Below are 15,629 nucleotides of genomic sequence, written 5' to 3'. Positions count from 1 at the left end.
AGGGAGCTGACTAGTAATACTGACTATAACTGGGCTCAAATTGGCCGTTAGAACAGGATCTTTATATATACAGTTAGGTCCAGAAATATTTGGACAGTGACACAATTTTCGCGAGTTGGGCTCTGCATGCCACCACATTGGATTTGAAATGAAACCTCTACAACCGAATTCAAGTGCAGATTGTAACGTTTAATTTGAAGGTTTGAACAAAAATATCTGATAGAAATTGTAGGAATTGTCACATTTCTTTACAAACACTCCACATTTTAGGAGGTCAAAAGTAATTGGACAAATAAACCAAACCCAAACAAAATATTTTTATTTTCAATATTTTGTTGCGAATCCTTTGGAGGCAATCACTGCCTTAAGTCTGGAACCCATGGACATCACCAAACGCTGGGTTTCCTCCTTCTTAATGCTTTGCCAGGCCTTTACAGCCGCAGCCTTCAGGTCTTGCTTATTTGTGGGTCTTTCCGTCTTAAGCCTGGATTTGAGCAAGTGAAATGCATGCTCAATTGGGTTAAGATCTGGTGATTGACTTGGCCATTGCAGAATGTTCCACTTTTTTGCACTCATGAACTCCTGGGTAGCTTTGGCTGTATGCTTGGGGTCATTGTCCATCTGTACTATGAAGCGCCGTCCGATCAACTTTGTGGCATTTGGCTGAATCTGGGCTGAAAGTATATCCCGGTACACTTCAGAATTCATCCGGCTACTCTTGTCTGCTGTTATGTCATCAATAAACACAAGTGACCCAGTACCATTGAAAGCCATGCATGCCCATGCCATCACGTTGCCTCCACCATGTTTTACAGAGGATGTGGTGTGCCTTGGATCATGTGCCGTTCCCTTTCTTCTCCAAACTTTTTTTTTCCCATCATTCTGGTACAGGTTGATCTTTGTCTCATCTGTCCATAGAATACTTTTCCAGAACTGAGCTGGCTTCATGAGGTGTTTTTCAGCAAATTTAACTCTGGCCTGTCTATTTTTGGAATTGATGAATGGTTTGCATCTAGATGTGAACCCTTTGTATTTACTTTCATGGAGTCTTCTCTTTACTGTTGACTTAGAGACAGATACACCTACTTCACTGAGAGTGTTCTGGACTTCAGTTGATGTTGTGAACGGGTTCTTCTTCACCAAAGAAAGTATGCGGTGATCATCCACCACTGTTGTCATCCGTGGACGCCCAGGCCTTTTTGAGTTCCCAAGCTCACCAGTCAATTCCTTTTTTCTCAGAATGTACCCGACTGTTGATTTTGCTACTCCAAGCATGTCTGCTATCTCTCTGATGGATTTTTTCTTTTTTTTCAGCCTCAGGATGTTCTGCTTCACCTCAATTGAGAGTTCCTTAGACCGCATGTTGTCTGGTCACAGCAACAGCTTCCAAATGCAAAACCACACACCTGTAATCAACCCCAGACCTTTTAACTACTTCATTGATTACAGGTTAACGAGAGAGACGCCTTCAGAGTTAATTACAGCCCTTAGAGTCCCTTGTCCAATTACTTTTGGTCCCTTGAAAAAGAGGAGGCTATGCATTACAGAGCTATGATTCCTAAACCCTTTCTCCGATTTGGATGTGAAAACTCTCATATTGCAGCTGGGAGTGTGCACTTTCAGCCCATATTATATATATAATTGTATTTCTGAACATGTTTTTGTAAACAGCTAAAATAACAAAACTTGTGTCACTGTCCAAATATTTCTGGACCTAACTGTATGGCCCGCTGGGTTTGAGGTGAGAGTGGGTGGAAGCCTGCATGGTTTCAACCCAGCAATGTAGGCTTTGAATCCCTGTATTAAGTATCACTTAGGCTATGTGCGCACTAGAGATGTGAAGTTTCTCGAGAAAATCTTCTCGAGAAACTTCTGGGAGTGAAAGATTTGCTGACCTCCGGAAAAAATCCGCGGCAAAACCGCATGCGGATTTGCCGCGGATTAGCCGCGGATTTACCGCGGATTTGCCGCGATTTTCCCGCGGGTGGTTCCCTGCGGATTTTTGCAGTCTGTACTGCAGAAATCCGCGGGATACCTGCGGATTTAATGGACATGTTCATTTTCTCAAGAAACTTTCTCGAGAAACTTTTCTCAAGAAACTTTCTTGAGAAAAATCCGCACCAGTGCGCACAGCTTTTTTTTTTTCTCATAGAATTTCATGGGAAATGTCTGCACAAAGATTGCAGACATTTCTCAAGAAATTTCCGCGGCAAATCCGCGGGTAAATCCGCGGGTATTTTGCTCTAGTGCGCACATAGCCTAAAGATTGCTGTTTTTGGAAACTCAGATGTGTTTATACAATGGTTCAGCAATAATCGAATTGAAACATTAAACATTTGGTGTTCATATAACAGTTTAGACACAATTAAGTGTGGACTGTGAACCTAAACTGTGATTTCTATACAGATACATTTCAGGATTTGTACTCAGTATTTTACTGTGTCTTTTGCTTAAAACTTATAGTATACTGTTTATTAATCACACAAAAAAGTTCAGATAGCTTCTAGAGTATATATGCCATGTCAGCCAGCGACTGTGCTATCATTATTGGTGTCTATACTCCACAAATGTGCTTTGTACACTGTATACTTTGTCCTTTTTACATGCTTTTAACTCGCATATATGTGTAATTGTTTGTCTTGTTATGAGATTTAATAAAGATAATTTTTGTACTTTATATGTGTAATTACTCCCTATTCTGAGCCTAAAATCCATTAGATGCGATAGTCCCGGGACTCTACCCGGCTCATCCCGAATTGCCCTGGTGCGGTGGCAATCGGGGTAATAAGGAGTTAAATGGCAGCTTATAGCTGCCACTAAGTCCTAGGTTAATCATGGCTGGCGTCTCCCCGAGATACCTTCCATGATTAACCTGTAAGTGAAAGTAAATAAACACAAACACCCGATAAAATCCTTTATTTGGAATAAAAGACAAAAAATCACCCTCTTTCCCCACTTTATTAATCCCCAAATACCCCTCCAAGTCTGGCGTAATCCAAACGTGGTCCCGCGACTCTTTCAGCTCTGCTACATGAAGCTGACAGGAGTGGCCGTAGAACACGACCGCTCTCTATCAGCTCCACGCAGCAAATTAAGTGAGTCACGCGATAAGCTGTGCCCTCATTCAGGTGACCTGCGGACACAGCTCTCGGGTGGAGGACTGCTGCTGTGGTGGCGGGTTACCTGAGTGACTGCAGTTAGCTGCACGATCAGCTGTGCCGTCACTCAGGTGACCCGCCGCCACAGCTGCAGTCCTCCACCCGAGAGCCGGGGATTTGCGGTCACCTCGCTCTCTCTTCTCCCGACCGCAAATCTCCTTTTCCCGGTGAAACATTAAAAAAAAAAACGCAAAACGTTCTTTTAAAGGAATCCGTTACCTTTATTAGCACACTATTTGCAACGCATCTATCACATGCGTCACACAATGCACTGTGACGGATGCCTCACGACGCAAGTGTGAAATCGGCCTTAGTGATCCTTAAAGGATATACAAAGCCTTGAGAGCTGTAAGGCACTAACATACAGGAAATCTTTCAGAGAGACCATTTTTAGTTCCAAGACAGTGTATAGGTGAATCGCAGTCACACGGATGGAATATGGCCCATCATTCAGAGCTTCCGGTAGCATAGGGCCGAAAGACCATCCAGTAATGAGTCTATATCTTATCCTACCAATTTCTCCATAAAGACTGAAATACAGAAGGACGTCCGGGGATATCACCCCAATGAACCAGCCGCATCCATTGATATCAGGGATGCTGGTATCCCTTGTTGTAGTTTGTCCTTCCAAAAACCATCTTACTTCAAATATAGCCGCCTCGACGTGTTTCTCCCTCAGGAAGCTTCCAAGTGTTTTTCAATGGAGCCCAAAAATATTAATATCCATAGATATGCAAATATGGTCACTCTGGGGCTCTGTCGTGAGTCCTCCCAGAATGATGCACCCCTCTGCAAGGATTAATGGTTTTTTGTTGTTTTTTTTTTCCTTTTTTTTTACATTTTATTTAAGTAATACAGTTCTACAATTAGCACCATATAGTAATTTTGGCCAACATATTGTAGGAATGTCTCCAATCCTGGTCCTCATCTTTTAGTAATGCCCCCATCATTGTCCCCTTCTTGTAGTAATGCCCCAAACTTGTCCCCATATTGTAGTAATGTCCACATCCTTGTCCCCATCTTGTAATAATGTCCCCATCCTGGTCCTCATCATGTAGTAATATCCACATCCTTGTCCCCATCCTGGTCCCCTTGTAGTAATGTCCCCATCCTGGTCCTCTTGTAGTAATGTTCCCTTTACTGGTCCTCTTGTAGTAAGGTCCCCTATACTGGACCTCTTTTGGGGTCCCCTGGTCATCCTGGTCCCCTGTTGTGCCACTATATAGACACACCCACTCTGCTCTGCCCTGTGCAGCCACACACCCACACACCCTGCCCTATGCAGCCACACACATACACACATACCCTGCCCGGTGCAGACACACACACACCCTTCCCTGTGCAGCCACACACACACACATACCCTGCCCGGTGCAGACACACACACACCCTTCCCTGTGCAGCCACACACACACACCCTGCCCGGTGCAGCCACACACACACACACACACACACACCCTGCCCGGTGCAGACACACACACACACCCTTCCCTGTGCAGCCACACACACACACACACACACACACACACACACACACCCTCCCCTGTGCAGCCACACACACATACGCCCTGTCCTGTGCAGCCACAGACACACACACACGGCTTGCCCTGTGCAGCCACAGACACACACACACGCACCAAAACTTTCTTCTCACCTGTTCTCCGTGACCTCGGCGTCTCATTACCTGCATCTTGCGGCCGGCAGGCACATGCACCCGGTAAGGATCGCAGCCACTGTCAGCGCTTCGTCTGAGATTCAGGTGAAAGCTTTGCTGGCGTGCGCAGTGCGCTGATTCAAGTTCTCTTTGCACAACTTAATATCAGCGGCTGGCATATTAAGGGTGAGCAGCTGAGGTCATAAGTGTCACTTGCTTGGGCGGCGGCAGACATTGAATTGTGCAGAGAAAGATTGACTCCGCAGCATTGGCAAAATGATCATCTGAAATAAAGCTCTGACAGCTGCGGTCCCTGCACCAGCCGCGATTGTTACTGGGTCCATGGGCCTGCGGGCCACAAGAAGCAGCCTCAGGGGCCGCGTGTTTGAGACCTCTGCTCTAGAGGTTCAAAGGGAGGATGTACCATGCCGTCAATACTGTAGGAAGGTCCCAAAGAGGAGATATAGTCTTTATTGACATTCAAAGATTTTTAATTGCTATAAAAAATCTTGTTAGTAGCTGACTTCCTGATAATGGACTCTCAAAAAGAGAATTAATCGCTGAGAAATGGACCCTCAGCGCATTCAGCTTCAGGCCTCTAGTGAATCCCTCAGGAACTTCAGAACATTGGGAAGATCAGGAGCAGAATGGAACCTCCCTAACACCCGGCCTTAAATCTGCTAAATCACCCGACCATAAACTTTATTGATTTTTCTTTTTTTGTAAGGGGTGAGGGATCAAGTACAACCTCCCGGCAGGAGGAAAGCAGCTGGTCCTATTTGCAATTAGCCCGGCTGCTATTTTCTGGGGAGGGAATGAAGTACATTTTATGGTGGGGACAAAAGCTGAAGCCTCTCCCTCAAGGGACTGTCAAAACAACTGTTTTCACCACCAGGAGCAGAAAAGCTTGTTGATGGTGGAGTCGGAGATAACGGTGGAAGCATTACTTCGTTGCACTTAAAAAAAATAAAATCCAGCGTAGCTAATTGCAAAAAGGACCAGTATTTTCCTCCTCTTGCAGGGAGGTGATACTTTGTCCTTAATGCAATTAGCCCTGCTGGATTTTTGGGGGGGAAGGAATGAGGTACATTTTTTCACTCAAGTTATAGTTGGATACTTTTTACACAGGAGCAAAATCGTGAGGGAAAAAAAGCTGAAGCCTCTCCCTCAAGGGGCTGTCAAAACAATTGTTCTCACTGCCATGGGCAAAAGAAATTGATGGTGGACGAGGCGGTGATGACAGTGGGACAGGGTGGAGATGACGGTGGGATGAGGCGGAGATAACGGTGGGACGAGGCGGTCATTATGGTCGAAGAGGCAATACTATTTTAAACAGTTTTCTTTATCGTTCCTTTGGGAGACCCAGACCATGGGTGTTTAGCTTCTGCCTCCGGAGGACACACAAAGTACTACACTTAAAAGTGTAGCTCCTCCCTCTGAGCTTATACACCCCCTGGTAACCAGTCCTAGCCAGTTTACTGCTTTGTGTCAGGAGGCATACATCCACACATGCATTCTCATATGATTTTTTTGACTTTTGGAAAGAGTTTGAAGAAAAGCGGGTCCATGTCTGGACTCCCGGCATGTCCCTTCTCACCCCACTGTGTCGGCAGTGTTGTTAAGGTTGATTTACAAGGCTGCAGCCTTACATGCCGCGCTCCTTCACCATCCCTTCTGGGCTCTGGCTTGAAGTGGGAGCCAGCACGGTCTCCATGCCTGGCAGGAGTCCGGTCTCCATCCACAGCCCCTTGAGGATTCTGTTGGACCGGAGCACTCATCCCCAGGGACATGGCCCTGCGTCTCAGCAGCTAAGTACCTGAGACGTTTATGTTGGGGGTCCCGGTTCTTTATTGTAAGGGGAGAGTATGCTGTATGTGATTGTTTTAACTTTTCCGGCGGGTTCTCTAGCTTTTGCCTGAGAACCGCGCCGATGGTGCCTGCTTGTCGGCCTCGCCGCTTAAATTTAGGCCCCGGCTTCGCCGGAGGCCTAGTTTCATTTTCCTGCCCTCGCATGTCACTCATGCAGAGGGACAGGTTCGGCTCCTCCCGGCGGCCGTTCTACACAGGGGAGGGACACTCCCCACTGCTGGGGCGTCCCTCCTTCCCTGCAGGTCTCTATAGCCCTCCAGTTCCCGCTCTTTTATAGGAACGCCCTCTTCTCAGGCAGAGTTCACTCTGCTCTGGGACATCCTGCACTCTGCATCTCTGCTGAGGTGCTGCGACTGGGGGACCGGGCTTCGGGATCTGGAGGGCACACAACACCGCGCTCAGCGGTCTGGTAAGTCACAGCCGGTCTCCGGTTGTGGACCTCTGTATATTCTCCCTGGGGTTCATTCTCTGCAAGTAGCATGTCTCACACAAGGAGCAAGGCTCACAAAGCTTTATTCTGCATGCACTGCATGTAGGCTCCTGCTGCCTGAGCCGAGCACCTATCCACATTGTGATGTCTGCTCTAACTTGGCGGTGCCACAGCCTGGAGTCTCACCCCACAGTGGTCTCTCAGGCTGCTGCTGCACCTGTGATTGAACCCCCGACTTGGGTAGAGTCCTTTTCTAGGTCCATATCCCAGTCATTTGCTGAGTCCATGGGGCTTTTGTCCAGGACTTTGATGAATATGCATCAGCCCCCCTCACAGGGTGCCTCTAATACTCTTGACAGAGGACTCCTATCCTCTGACCTCCGTCCATCGGAGCTCACGGAGGATTCATCATCTGATCCCAGACCCCGTCCTTCTAAGAGAAGGCGCAGGGTTTCCTCCCCCTCCCCATCCCACGGCTCTGTCTCAAGAGCTGACTCTCAAGATGAGGAGGATGCCCTCACTGGGGGCTCGGAGGCTATGTATCCCTTCGATTTCTCTGAGGGTGACTCAGATCTTAGTGATTTGATTGCTTCTATTAATTCTGTGCTGGATCTCAATCTGCCAGTGTCAGAGGAGCAACTCTCTTTGGCAGAAAAACATCAGTTTACCTCGCCTAAGAGACTGAAGCGTGTGTTCTATAACCACTCCAGTTTTCAGACCGCTGTGACCAAACCCAGGGCCTGCCCTGACAAACGCTTTCCAAAGCGTGGTTCTGATGACCGGTTTCCATTTCCACCTGAGGTGGTCAAGGAGTGGTCTCACTCCCCAAAGGTAGACCCCCCGGTGTCTAGGCTCTCAGCCCGGACCGTTGTGTCGGTGGCTGACGGCACCTCACTTAAGGATTCCACTGACCTCTCAGATTGACCTTCTGGCCAAATCTGTGTATGAAGCTGCGGGGGCCGCGTTTTCCCCGACTTTTGCAGCAGTGTGGGCTCTCAAAGCCATCTCTGCTTCTCTAGAGGAGATGCATTCCCTCACCAAGGAATCTATGCCTGAGATGGTTACCTTAACTGCTCAGGCTTCAGCTTTTTCATCCTATGCCATGTCTGCCATGCTAGAGGCTGCTCACCGCACTGCAGTGGCTTCAGCTAATTCTCTTGTTATCCGCAGAATTTTGTGGCTTCGAGAGTGGAAGGCAGATGCTTCTTCCAAGAAGTTTCTTGCTGGGCTCCCTTTTGCTGGTTCACGGCTGTTTGGTGAACAGCTGGATGAAATCATTAAAGAAGCTACTGGCGGGAAGAGTACTTCCATGCCACAAACCAAGACCAGGAAACCCGCCCAGGGTAGGAATCAATCGAGGTTTCGTTCCTTTCGTTCCTCCAACTGGTCATCCTCTAAGCCTTCCGCCTCGTCCGCTAACTCAGCCAAGGATCAGAAATCCAACTGGCGCCCAACAGCGCGTCCGCAGAAGACCGCAGGAGGTTCTGCCACTAAGGCAGCTTCCTCATGACTCTCGGCCCGCTCCAGCCACGTCCTTAGTCGGTGGCAGGCTCTCCCACTTTGGCGACGCTTGGTTAAAGCAAGTCTCCGATCAGTGGGTGAGAGACATCTTATCTCACGGCTACAGGATAGAATTCTCTTCCAGCCCTCCAAACAGATTTTTTCTCTCAACTCCCCCCTGCTCCAAGGCCGCCGCCTTCTCGCAGGCCGTGGCGTCCTTGCAGGCAAACGGAGTGATTGTCCCAGTTCCCGCTCAGGAACGGTTCAGAGGTTTTTACTCAAATCTCTTCCTAGTTCCAAAAAAGGACGGTACCTTCCGGCCCATCCTGGATCTCAAGCTTCTCAACAAGCATGTCCGGGTGCGGCATTTTCGCATGGAGTCTCTGCGATCAGTCATTGCCTCTATGACCCAAGGGGAGTTCCTGGCGTCCATCGACATCAGAGATGCCTATCTACATGTGCCAATCGCAGTGTCACATCAGCGTTGGTTACGTTTTGCGATAGGAGAGGATCATTTCCAATTCGTGGCTCTCCCCTTCGGGTTAGCCACGGCCCCTCGGGTATTCACCAAGGTCATGGCGGCATTGATTGCGGTCCTGCACCTCCAGGGGTTAGCAGTGCTTCCTTATCTGGACGACCTTCTGGTCAAGGGTACATCCAGCGCAGACTGTCAGCGGAGTGTTTCGCTCACTCTCGCCACCCTAGCCCAATTCGGGTGGATTGTCAATCTTCCCAAATCCACTCTGACTCCGACCCAGAGTCTCACGTACCTAGGGATGCAGTTCGAGACTTTGCCGGCACTTGTGAAGTTGCCCTTAGACAAACAGCTGTCACTCCGGTTGGCGGGCGCTCTCTCCTGAGGCCCCGCCGTTATACCCTCAGGCGCCTGATGCAGGTGCTGGGTCAAATGGTAGCCTCCGTGGAGGCGGTTCCCTTTGCCCAGTTCCATCTGCGTCCTCTGCAGCTGGACATTCTCCTCTGTTGGGACAAGCGGCCTTCCTCCTTACAGAGGTTAGTGGCTCTGTCGCCACGGACCAGGAGCTCTCTTCAGTGGTGGCTTCGACCCCTCTCCCTGTCCCAAGGGTGCTCCTTCCTGACTCCGTCCTGGGTGATTCTCACCACGGATGCCAGCCTATCCGGCTGGGGAGCGGTACATCTCCACCACAGAGCACAGGGCACTTGGACTCCGTCCGAGTCAGCCCTTTCAATCGATGTGCTGGAAACCAGAGCTGTGCTTCTAGCTCTCCTAGCCTTTCACCACCTGTTGGTGGGCAGGCACATTCGAGTCCAGTCAGACAACGCGACAGCGGTTGCCTACATCAATCACCAAGGCGGGACACGCAGCCGCCTGGCAATGTTGGAGGTCCAACGCATTCTTCAATGGGCGGAGGACTCCAAGTCCACCATATCCGCAGTCCACATCCCTGGCGTAGAAAACTGGGAGGCAGATTATCTCAGCCGTCAATCCGTGGACGGTGGCGAGTGGTCCCTGCACCCGGCAGTGTTTCAGTCAATCTGCCGCAAGTGGGGCACTCCGGACGTGGACCTAATGGCATCACAACAACAAGGTTCCGGTTTACGTGGCTCGCTCCCACGATCCTCAGGCCTTCGCCGCGGATGCTCTGGTTCAAGAATGGTCCCAGTTTCGTCTGTCCTACGTGTTTCCCCCTCTAGCTCTCTTGCCCAGAGTCCTGCGCAAGATCAGAATGGAGGGCCGTCGAGTCATCCTCATTGCACCGGACTGGCCCAGGCGAGCTTGGTATCCGGACCTGCTCCAACTGTCCGTAGAGATGCCGTGGCATCTTCCGGACCGTCCAGACCTGCTCTCGCAAGGTCCGTTTTTACGCCCGAATTCTGCGGCACTCAAATTGACGGCGTGGCTCTTGAGTCCTGGATTTTGACGGCTTCTGGTATTCCTCCTGAAGTCATCTCCACTATGACTCGGGCCCGTAAGTCTTCCTCCGTCAAGATCTATCACAGGACTTGGAAAATTTTCCTGTCCTGGTGTCGCTCTTCCGGCCATTCTCCTTGGCCATTCTCATTGCCGACCCTTCTGTCTTTTTTACAGTCCGGTCTGCAGCTAGGACTGTCCCTCAACTCTCTCAAGGGACAAGTCTCAGCTCTATCAGTGCTGTTCCAGCGGCGTCTCGCCCGGCTGGCTCAGGTCCGCACCTTCATGCAAGGTGCGTCTCACATCATTCCGCCTTACCGGCGGCCCTTGGATCCCTGGGACCTTAACTTGGTCCTCACGGTATTGCAGAAACCCCCTTCCGAGCCCCTTAGGGAGGTTTCTTTGTATCGTCTTTCTCAAAAGGTGGCCTTTCTAGTTGCCATAACTTCTCTCAGGAGAGTCTCTGATTTGGCTGCGCTCTCCTCGGAGTCACCTTTTTTGGTTTTTCACCAATACAAGGTAGTTCTCCGTCTGACCCCGGACTTTCTTCCTAAGATGGTCTCTCCCTTCCACCTTAACCAGGATATTTCCTTGCCTTCCTTCTGTCCGGCCCCTGTTCATCGCTTTGAGAAAGCGCTGCATACTCTAGATCTGGTGCGTGCTCTCCGGATCTATGTGTCTCGCACCGCTGCGCTTAGGCGGTGCACCTCTCTTTTTGTGCTAACCACAGGGCGGCGCAAGGGTCTCTCTGCTTCTAAGCCGACCTTGGCCCGTTGGATTAGATCGACCATTTCGGACGCCTACCAGAGTACTCAGGTGCCTCCCCCGCCGGGGATCAAAGCACACTCGACCAGAGCTGTCGGTGCCTCTTGGGCTTTTAGGCACCAGGCTACGGCTCAACAAGTCTGTCAGTCTGCCACTTGGACTAGCCTGCATACCTTTTCGAAGCACTACCAAGTGCATGCTCATGCTTCGGCAGATGCGAGCTTGGGCAGACGCATCCTTCAGGCGGCTGTCGCCCACTTGTGAAGTTAGGCTCCGCCTACTTCTTAGTTTTTTCTGTTTATTCCCACCCAGGGACTGCTTTGGAACGTCCCATGGTCTGGATCTACCAAAGGAACGATAAAGAAAAAGAGAATTTTGTTACTTACCGTAAATTCTTTTTCTTATAGTTCCGTATTGGGAGACCCAGCACCCTCCCTGTTGCCTGTTGGCAATTTTCTTGTTCCGTGTGTTATCACCGGCTGTTGTCGTGGACAGAGTCTCCGGTTGTTCCGGTTCTTACTCGGTTCTACTTGTGGGTGGCTATTCTCCTTCAGCTTTTGCACTAAACTGGCTAGGACTGGTTACCAGGGGGTGTATAAGCTCAGAGGGAGGAGCTACACTTTTAAGTGTAGTACTTTGTGTGTCCTCCGGAGGCAGAAGCTAAACACCCATGGTCTGGGTCTCCCAATACGGAACTATAAGAAAAAGAATTTACGGTAAGTAACAAAATTCTCTTTTTTAGAAAAAAATGGCTTAAGTTTGAGTATCTCTGTTTCCCTTCATCTGGAGGATAGTTTTTTCCTTCACTGCTTTCTCTAAAGCTGCCTTTAGCAAATTACTTTTTTATTTATAGAGCAAACTGGCATTCATATATTTCTCATTTGCAATAACTGAGGCTCTGGTCCTGTAGGAACAGGGACGGGTAGCTTCTATTAGAGCTTTCCTCATGTCTGGTTGTACTTCTGGAAGCTGGCCTCATTATCTGCCAAAGTAATAATAACTGTAAATTCTAATTTCAAAGTCATGGGTGAGGGAGAGAACAGAGGAAGGAAGGAACAAGAGAGACTTGTGTGTCCATGCTGGTCCATGATAAACCTGGAACAGGTCAACCCCTATTCATAACGACCAAATCATTAAAGATAAAGGGAACCTGTCCTCAGAGATAATGCTATTAACTTGCATAGATGTGGTTAATCTGCATTTATTACCTGCCCAATGCCTGCAAAAACGCAACTGGGCGAAAATGAACTTTATTCTCTTTGGCAACATTTGGTTTGTAAAGGGTGCTTTACACGTTGCGACATCGCTAGCGATCTCGTTAGCGATGTGACACGCCATATCAGAGATGTGATCTGCCGAGATCGCACATAGGTTGTTTTTATAGCGCCGGTCACATGTGTGATCTCGGCAGATCGCATCTGCGATATGGCGTGTCACATCGCTAACGAGATCGCTAGCGATGTCGCAACGTGTAAAGCACCCTTTAGACCGTGGTAGAGTAGACCATTTTCTTTGTCTATTCTATCTAAATGTGGAAGTTTCTTTTTGTGTGGTAGAAAAAAAAAAATCACACTCAGTCTATATTTCATCCTTATAGGAAATCCTTGTGAGAATAACAGTTTGTCACTAAATTGTAAAAAAGAAGATACCGGGAATCCCTCTAATGAAGTAAACCTCATTACCCTTCATGTACATCCTGGACTTCATACTTCACTATTATATAATCCCCCTGCTCATGAGGAACCCTCTCCTGAGCAATCTCAGATTAATACCACAATTCCAGGTGAGAAAGAGGAGACAAGATTTCAGTGTGACAAGCAAATTACTAAAAGCTCACATTTTGTAACACAAACAAAGCACAAAGAGAAGCCATACTCCTGTTCAGAATGTGGGAAATGCTTTATAAATAATTCAGAATTTGCTAGACATGAGAGAATTCACACAGGACAAAAGCTGTTTTTGTGTTCACCATGTGGGAAAGCCTTCACAGATAAAGGGACTCTTGCTAGACATCAGAGAATTCATACAGGATTGAAGCTGTATTCATGTTCAAATTGTGGGAAATGTTTTAAAAAGAAATCACATCTTAATGCACATCAGAGAATTCACACAGGGGAGAAATTATTTTCATGTTTGCAATGTGGAAAGGGCTTTCAAAACAAATATAATCTTCTGACACATCAGAGAATTCACACAGGCGAGAAGCCGTATTCATGTTCAGAATGTGAGAAATGCTTTGCACAGAAATTTAGTCTTGTGGCACACAAGCAAAGTCACACTGGAGAGAGGCCGTATTCATGTTCAGAATGTGGGAAATCTTTTATACATAAATCAAGTCTTGTGACACATGAGAGAATTCACACAGGAGAGAAGCTATATTCATGTTCACACTGTGAGAAATGCTTTACAGGTAAATATAATCTTGTGACACACGAGCGAAGTCACACAGGCGAGAGGCCGTATTCATGTTCAAAATGTGGGAAATCTTTTACAATTAAATCAGGTCTTGAGATACACGAGCGAAGTCACACAGGAGAGAGACCATATTCATGTTCAGAATGTGGGAAATGTTTTAAAAAGAAATCAAATCTTAATGCACATCAGAGAATTCACACAGGGGAGAAATTATTTTCATGTTTGCAATGTGGAAAGGGTTTTCAAAACAAATATAATCTTCTTACACATCAGAGAATTCACACAGGCGAGAAGCGGTATTCATGTTCAGAATGTGGGAAATGCTTTGCAAAGAAATTAAGTCTTGTGGAACACAAGCTAAGTCACACTGGAGAGAGGCCGTATTCATGTTCAGAATGTGGGAAATCTTTTATATATAAATCAAGTCTTGTGAGACATGAGAGAATTCACACAGGAGAGAAGCTATATTCATGTTCACACTGTGAGAAATGCTTTACAGGTAAATATAATCTTGTGACACACGAGCGAAGTCACACAGGCGAGAGGCCGTATTCATGTTCAAAATGTGGGAAATCTTTTATGCATAAATCAAGTCTTGTGACACACGAGCTAAGTCACATTGAAGAGAAGCCATATTCGTGTTCAGAATGTGAGAAATCTTTTACAAGTAAATTAGTTCTTGAGATACACGAGCGAAGTCACACAGGAGAGAGGCCATATTCATGTTCAGAATGTGGGAAATCTTTTACAATTAAATCAGGTCTTGAGATACACGAGCGAAGTCACACAGGAGAGAGACCGTATTCATGTTCAGAATGTGGGAAATCTTTTATACATAAATCAAGTCTTGTGATACATAAGCGAAGTCACACAGGAGAGAGGCCGTATTCATGTTCAGAATGTGGGAAATCTTTTATATATAAACCAAGTCTTGTGATACACGAGCAAATTCACACAGGAGAGAAGCTGTATTCATGTTCAGAATGTGGGAATTCTTTTACAAGTAAATCAGGTCTTGTGATACACGAGCGAATTCACACTGGAGAGAGGCCGTATTCATGTTCGGAATGTGGGAAATCTTTTACAAGTAAATCAGGTCTTGCAATACACAAGCGAATTCACACAGGAGAGAAGCTGTATTCATGTTCAGAATGTGGAAAAGGCTTTACAGATAAATCAAATCTTGTGAGACATATAAAAAGACACACAGGAGAGAAGCTGTATTCGTGTTCAGAATGTGAAAAAGGCTTTATAGATAAATCACATCTTGTGAGACATATGAAAAGTCACAAAAGAGAGAAGCCATAGTCATGTTTACAATGGGGGAAATCTTTTATACATAAATCCCATCTTGTTTGACATGAGAAAAGACATACAGTAAAAAAAAAATGTAATTATGTTTTATAATTGTAAATAAACAGTGCTAAGCTTAAATGAGTACACCCCCTTTGAGAGGCAAGATTTTAATTAATATCTCACTTAATAGAAAAACAATTTCAACAATGTTTACAACACAAAACATTTTTTCACTAATAACTTGAAAATAATGTTAATAATATAACTAATTAATGCAAAAAAAAAAAAAGTACATCCCACATCAAAACTACTACATGTACTATTTTGGATGGCATCCATGAGATTTTTTTTTAACTTTGAATTTTTATTGAAATTTTCAGTTTACATGCATAAAATAAAACGTAAAATTCACAATTCTTAAGACACATTTCCCCAGATAAGATAAATATCATGAATAATGTTGCAATATCTAGTGATAATAAACCATGCCACCACTCCTACCCCATAGCCTTGAGTAACCCCAGGCCGTAGGACGGAGCTGCTGCGACCTGAGGAACACCTTACCAATGGTATTGATTGCCAAAGAACACCAATATGAATCAATAAACTTCAAAACTAGACAATGACAAGACAGATAAGGGGGATTAAGAG

At 46.8% G+C, this 15,629-nt stretch overlaps 1 protein-coding gene across 1 annotated transcript in view; it reads left to right on the top strand.

The window, feature by feature from the left end:
* LOC142263653 (uncharacterized) overlaps positions 1 to 15,081 on the top strand; it is a 152,375-nt gene extending 137,294 nt beyond the window's left edge. The window contains 1 exon segment of the mRNA XM_075332241.1: positions 12,865 to 15,081. Within this exon segment, the coding sequence (XP_075188356.1) occupies positions 12,865 to 14,990 (2,126 nt within the window). The 3' untranslated portion in view covers positions 14,991 to 15,081.
* Positions 15,082 to 15,629: the final 548 nt, after the last annotated feature.

This window comes from Anomaloglossus baeobatrachus, chromosome 1 (genome assembly GCF_048569485.1).
Source record: "Anomaloglossus baeobatrachus isolate aAnoBae1 chromosome 1, aAnoBae1.hap1, whole genome shotgun sequence".
Lineage (NCBI taxonomy): Eukaryota > Metazoa > Chordata > Amphibia > Anura > Aromobatidae > Anomaloglossus > Anomaloglossus baeobatrachus.
This window is presented reverse-complemented; position numbering and strand designations above follow the sequence as displayed.